General features: G+C 42.9%; 1 protein-coding gene across 1 annotated transcript in view; it reads right to left on the bottom strand.

The window, feature by feature from the left end:
- Positions 1–6,620, bottom strand: part of INTS2 (integrator complex subunit 2) — a 20,568-nt gene extending 13,948 nt beyond the window's left edge. Inside the window, exons 1-11 of the mRNA XM_009278226.1 lie at positions 6,300–6,620; positions 5,646–5,784; positions 4,823–4,925; positions 4,472–4,585; positions 3,646–3,776; positions 3,375–3,548; positions 2,595–2,821; positions 1,626–1,751; positions 979–1,050; positions 769–883; positions 41–109 (exon numbers count right to left, since the gene is read on the bottom strand). Coding sequence (XP_009276501.1) covers positions 41–109; positions 769–883; positions 979–1,050; positions 1,626–1,751; positions 2,595–2,821; positions 3,375–3,548; positions 3,646–3,776; positions 4,472–4,585; positions 4,823–4,925; positions 5,646–5,784; positions 6,300–6,592 — 1,563 coding nt within the window. The 5' untranslated portion in view covers positions 6,593–6,620. The remainder of the gene's footprint in view (positions 1–40; positions 110–768; positions 884–978; positions 1,051–1,625; positions 1,752–2,594; positions 2,822–3,374; positions 3,549–3,645; positions 3,777–4,471; positions 4,586–4,822; positions 4,926–5,645; positions 5,785–6,299) is intronic.
- Positions 6,621–6,657: the final 37 nt, after the last annotated feature.

Below are 6,657 nucleotides of genomic sequence, written 5' to 3'. Positions count from 1 at the left end.
GGAGAGGGGGAGAGGGGGAGAGGACCCAGCCTTAAAATACCTGTTCAGTGAAAATCTCCTGTGTGAAGATTGTCTTCATTCTGCTGAGTGAGCTGGGCTTAATAACAATCTGAAACAAAGAACAAAGTTCTCGTCATTTTAGGTTCTAGCTTTCTTATAAATAGGTACTGCAAATTTATTTCATAAACTGTTAACTTTTAACCTTTTTAAACTTGTCTTCACTGGGATACCAGGAAAACATTCACATCTATACTTCAAATGTAAAACAAAAATATTTTGAAATGTCACAAGTTCATCACTCCACGTCTTCTTTATCCTAAAGACTACCGACGTAGCTTTTACACTTGACGAGACACTGTTTCACAATAGTAAATTGAAGGCAAGTCTCCCTCAGAAATTAATTATTTCATATATAGATATTTCTTTAAACTATTCAAAATAAAAAGTTTGCAGCTTAGTTTGGAAGCTACTTCAATTAATCTTCTAAAAAAGTTCATTTCTTGCAAATAATTATTTCAACAAGTCAGCACTTTTTGAAGATACTTTTATCATCACATTCCTCTGTATCAAGAGGTATGCATAGTTTAATGTTTTTCTAGAGGAACTAATTTAGTTAGGTACCCATTTTTTTACTTTACATTTGCTTTAAGCATATTAGCAAAACCAAAGTTCCTTCTATCAAAACTAAAGTAAATACAAGAGTATAAATAAAGTAAAAAGGTTATTTTAACAGAGAAATGTATGTGCTAGAAACAGTTTAGGATTTACCTTCATTCCCAAGGTGGAGCAGACCAAATCAATGATAGCACTGAGCTGATTACTATGGAAATACATGGCTACCAGGAGAAGCATCTCTCCAAAAGAAGCAGACACACCAGAAATGCTAATGATAACAAAGAGGAAGAGTTAACTTCCAATAGGACATAAGTAAACATGAGATTACTGGAATCATTAAAAATAGAAGAAGCCTGGTCTCACCTTTCAAAGTAAGCTTCTTCCTTTATCATCCAGCTAAGCCACATTACCATGAGTTGCTCCTGTTCCGGGGTGCTGCACAAAGAAAATCCATAAAAGATCTTTTTCCCAGGAACTACCGCTAGTTTTACTAACAATTACTAGCAGAAAAGCCAGTATTTGAGGAATCTTACACTGGGAGACTTTTTGTCACTTTCAGTTTAGCATCAAACAGCTGATAAGCACTGATATTTAGCACAAACTTCAGTCCAATTGTCAGGCCACTTCCTGTCTTGAATGGACACAGCAGAAAGCTACACCCATTAAATACCTACGCTGCTACTCTTTTGAAGAGGGTCTCTAAAGAATTTAGCCACAAACTTGTTCAATGGAAAAGTGAACTAATAAGGCCTACTTTAGCCTTCAAAAACTATTCCAAACTAATGCTGATGCTCCCCTCTCAAAAGATTTGCTATAAACAAGAGGGAGAGCAGAGTGGAATATCAATTTACTCACCTATGGTACGGCGTGAGACAAATCCCTTCAACCAACATATGGAGATTTGTATAAAGAATTAGGAGAGAAAAACTGTGCAGCTCTGGGGAGGTCATTGCCTTAACGGTGCTAAAACAGTAACATCTTTACAAAGCTCCTCCTTTACTGAGAGGTACCTGACAAGAGTGGAGAAGGCCAGAAGCATACAAAAGGAAAGAGATACAAAGCGAACACCAGCTGGAGTTGCGGGAGGCCGGCTGGTCATCAGCTGCAGTAGCTGCTCAGCTTCTTCATCAGTTGGCCTGAATAGGACAGAAAAAGAACAAAACCCACGCTGCTAATTTAAAAGTGAAGAGGTTTCCAATCTCATCACAATGGTTAAAGGTTAAATTTTCTCTGTTACTTAATCTGTTCATCAAGTTGCCATCGATAAATGAGTATCAAGATTAACGGGCAAGTCGCTTTGAACTTAAAAAAACATAAAACATAAAAATCTCTGTTAAGAGATAACAGCAGTGAGAAAACTTCCCTGGGATATAATCTTGCCTATTATTAGGCAATACCTAAATTAAAACTAACAACGCATGAAGATGCTACACTAGCACTCTCTAAAAAGTAAAAGCAGAGGAATAGAAATTCTAAGTTCATGCAGTGTAAGTTGCTGGAGTTTTCAGCTGCTTTCTCTTCTACACACTGCTCCAACCACTTAGGCCTAGACTTCTTTTAACAAGTCAGTGGAACCGATTTTGCAGCATTAAAGAGAGCACCACATTTCTCGCGTTATTTTAGATAAAAAGAATCAGCAAAGTTGATAAATGGATCTTCACCATTAGAATGAAAAAACTTTTCTGCTGAGAATAGTACCGGGAAGTAAAAACCATACCTGTCTCCACAGACCTTAGCATTAGACAATATTTGCTGTCTGCACTATAAAGACACAGAAACTTCCGTCAACTGGCAACTCCAGCCCTCAGCACGTGAGAAGGGCCTCCCCTAGCACTAAAATTGGCGAGTCCTGTCAAGACTGTTTCAAGGACACAATGGCATTAAGAGACAGCTCATGTTAGAAGTGCCCAAAGCTCTCAACCTCTGTTTAAATGGACAGACGGTGAATAAAAAACACAGAGCGTTAAAACATTCATTACTTCAGCCCAGCAATTCCCATCAAAGCGCAATAGAGACGTAACAATGCGCTGGCTTTCACGACATGCTCTTCCTTCAGTCCTGAATACACAGACACATTTGGCTCCATATCGACATCTGCTTCTTCAACAATATGTGTGCTGCGAACCGTGGGAAGGATTCCCATGAGCTCCAGGAGCAGCTGTCTCCTCATTTGCCAGAGCACAGAACTGATATTATCTCTTTTTCTCTGTGTAAGAGGTTAAAAGATGAGAACAACAATGTAAAATTCATCCCATCAAACAATGTATTACATAAGAGCTTCCGTAATGATGAAGTCAAGGGAAAAAAAGAAGGGGGGGGGGAGAGGAATTTTTTTTTAAATCCAATTTTCAGTACCAGGGCAACAGGCAACACATGATCATATTACAACAGCTTATTACATCAAAACACCAGCTTTAACTAACTCAACTACCTAAGCAAGTCAAGACGCAACTTCCTATTGCGAACACTGAGGATGAACATATTTATCAGGTAGATATTACAAACTTACAATTCCCTGGTTTCCATTCCTACTGAATCATCTACCTGAAAATCTCCCAGAGGAACAACCAAATAGCTGCCTTCAGGGACACTATAGACCTGATGGTCCTATAAGAAGACATCGCCTTGTAAAGGTTGCTCCAAGACATGCAACAGGATTTATATGCATCCAGACAAATACGGGTGCCCACATCCAGGAGAGTTACAGCAAGCTGTCAAGAATATTTTTTAAAAAGCAGAATATTTAAAGATTTTCATACCTGTTGGCCATTTCGGATAAAAGTTCCAAACCAAGTTCGAACTTTTGCGTTTGTTCCAAGTAGCAAACCACTCACAAAACACACCAGGTCACTCACTCCATCATCTGAAGCTTCATTTTTGGTGTGATCCAAGGTCAAAGCCACACCAAGACCTGGTAGATGACACTCTTCCACCTAGATAAAATGCTCAGGCTCAATCATCTTTTTTGGCTTTAAAGCTCCAATAAGGATCATCATTATGATTCTCACGACAGACTAACGACAGACTTACCACCATGCCTCGGACCCTTAAAGCTTGGGAAGGGTTCATTTTACACAGGTGGCGAAGTGCTTCTGTTCTACGACGGCCTCCAACACTTTCCTCGTCCTGCCGTTCACCGTTCTTAATCAAACCTCTACAGACTAAATATCCAACAGGAGGCGTGAGTAAATCTGACCTTTCCAACAGAAAGCCACATAAACATAAACACACAAAGCCAAGCCATTCTGTTCAGCTCACTATGATTTATCAGCTGGGCCACACAAATCTTGTCTGGGCAAGAACTCATGATCTACACTATATAAGCAGAATAAGGAAACGGTCTTTCTCCTCAGAGGAATTTCAGGGTCATTGCAGATTTATGCATCATCCAATTACTACTCATACTCTATCCAATGTAACCCGTGCATCTGGCAGCCCTGGAGACCGAAATCTTATTACGAGGTGAGGGATGCTAAACAGGCAACGTCAATACAAATTTTTTCACTTCCTAATATGGCTCCGTCTGAGGGACAAGAACTATTAGCAAGCCTAGACCAGGTTCGCAGTCCCAGTCATTCACTGCCCGAGTCAGCCTTTATAAAGGTGACCTACAGATGAAAAGCTGCAAGATGCACACAGTGAGTCTACGAGTAGGCTGCAAAAAAGGGGAGTCAACATGATGAGAACGGGAGCCTATCAGCACCTCTAGGTATAAATGCATTCAAATCGTATTTCGTAAGCCAAACGCTCTCCCGTGCAAATACGTACGAGTCGTGGTGTAGCCCATTCGATATTGCTAGAAATCATTTCAAACCTTTAGAAAAAGTAAGCTGGACAAGAAGAAACTGTAACTCACCCTCATTAAAGCTATCAGGAACATTGGCCACCAGAAGGCAGAGGAACCAGGCTCCATTTTTCACGTGCAACAGAGCTTCAGCCACATCAACTATTGGCAACAGTGATGGCAGCTCTAGATACAAAGTTTTCAAAGTTACAGCATTTCACTGTGAAACAAGTAAAACCTTGCTTTTAACATGTGTTTCAATAACACGCTCAAATCAATAAATGGAAAAATCAATCTGTGATCTATTCCTTTTCAACGAGCTAAACAGCCTAGATTAACCTTAAATCAGTCACAACAGCTCCAAAAGTTATCTTTTTACATTTGTAAGAAGTTAGAAAACACTATAAATACAGAATACTACACCTGCTTGCAAAATGCAGAGAACATCTGCTGCCTCCTCCAGATAAACAGGACTCTCGAAGAGCTCAGAAGATTTGAGAAAAAACTCGCCATTTGATTCTGACACCTACGAGACATTATTCATCATCACTGAACAGGTTTTATGAAGCAATTTGTCTAATCAGTCTTCTATGGCTTTCAATTCAGCAGATCGAACACATTAAAAACTGTCAAAAATGTACAGCTGTAAATACAGAACAGGCAAGAAAAGTGTTTAGCATAAGAAATATTCACCAGTGGAAATACTTCAATACAGCTAGTATCATTGCTTCTTTCCAGAAGAAAGAGAAATAGCTCAATGACAATTCTAAAAACATGGTAAGTTTACACAAGGAAAATAAAATGCTGGGGGGGGCGTGAGGAGGGGCAGTAAGAGAAAGACGGTGGCTCATATCATACTGCAATAGGAGTAAAGAACTGGATGGAGAAAAGTCGTAATTCCATTTTCGAATATGATTTCTGCACTGATGCATCACAAAATCACATTATATTTGAGCACAGCATATTACAGAATATACAGAGTCTGTATCGTATGAGAAAAGATTACTCTCGTTTGTTCTGAGGAAGACAGCCTTCCTCTAGGAAGCTGGGTTCATAAGGAGTTTAATCACAAGCCACCGTTCAACCAGAGTGAGACTTCACGTCTTGGTGAAGCAGGTAGGAACCGGAGAAGAGTACTCACACACAACGGCAGCACCAGAAACAGAAGCAGACAGCACATCAACCTATCCAGAGTGCATCTCCACTGACATACAACTCACAGGCATCCAGATATGGAGAAATTTACCTTATTCATAATTGCTAGTAATTCGCTAAGTACGAGACGAAGCCGACGAGGCGAATCGCTGTGTTCAAATTCCAGTGTCAGCCCATGCTGAAGCTGCGACACCAGGATGCTTTCTCCACTACCTCCTCCTAGCTTGTGCCTAACAGACAATTAAAAACAACTATTAAATGTTTCTGCAAACACAGAACTTCTGCCAGTTAAAGGAAGACAGTAATTCTGTAGGGATTTCTTCTATCGCGCCAACGACCAGAAAAGACTGTTGTAACTGTAGTGCATCACGAAATCTAATTCAGCAGATTATCGACGTTTCAAGGGCCTCTGTTCCCCAGCAGCGCAGACAACGGTCACGAAAGCGCAGCCACCTGCTCTCTCTCTTCGCCTCACCAAGGAGCGCCAGCCACCTCCCTGCCCTCTCTCAGGCGGGGCAGCTCCCTGCAAGCGCACCCCGGGGGGAGAAGCTCCCCAGGAAAGACCATTAACCCCGGCTCCCCGTACGTTGCTCTGCCGCGACTCGGGGGTTCTCCTGAGAGATTATCGAGGGGCGCGAACCGGGAGCGGCACACGAACGGCCGGGTCAGTCCGGCCCTTCCAGGGGAACAGCTAGAAAAGCCACACCGCGGCTTTCGCCACGGAAGACGCCGTTCTCTGCGTTACCGGAGCTGCTGCTCTTTGCTGGCATCCTGCTCCAGGGCGTGGAAGTCCACGGACAGCAAGGCCACGATGGAGTTGACCGCCTCCACCCCCGAGAGGAGCCGCAGGATGAGCTTCTTGTCCTGCGCCCAGCTCTGGCTCTGGTCGGCGGGGGCGCAGAGGGCCATGCGCACCAGGCAGGGCAGCAGCAGCCGCAGCTCGGGGTCGCTCAGCGCGGCCAGGCGCACCACGTCCACCTTCTGCATCGCCTCGAAGGCGTAGGGGCTGACGAACTGCAGGCCGGTGCACTCCGCCATGGCGGCGCCGCCTCACGGCCGCGGCTCCCCGCGCCCAAGCCGTCGCACGCCGGGGGGCGGCAAGG

Source organism: Aptenodytes forsteri, unplaced genomic scaffold (assembly GCF_000699145.1).
Source record: "Aptenodytes forsteri isolate BGI_AS27 unplaced genomic scaffold, ASM69914v1 Scaffold66, whole genome shotgun sequence".
Lineage (NCBI taxonomy): Eukaryota > Metazoa > Chordata > Aves > Sphenisciformes > Spheniscidae > Aptenodytes > Aptenodytes forsteri.
Note: the sequence above shows the minus strand (reverse complement) of the source record. Positions and strands in the feature narration are given on the sequence as shown.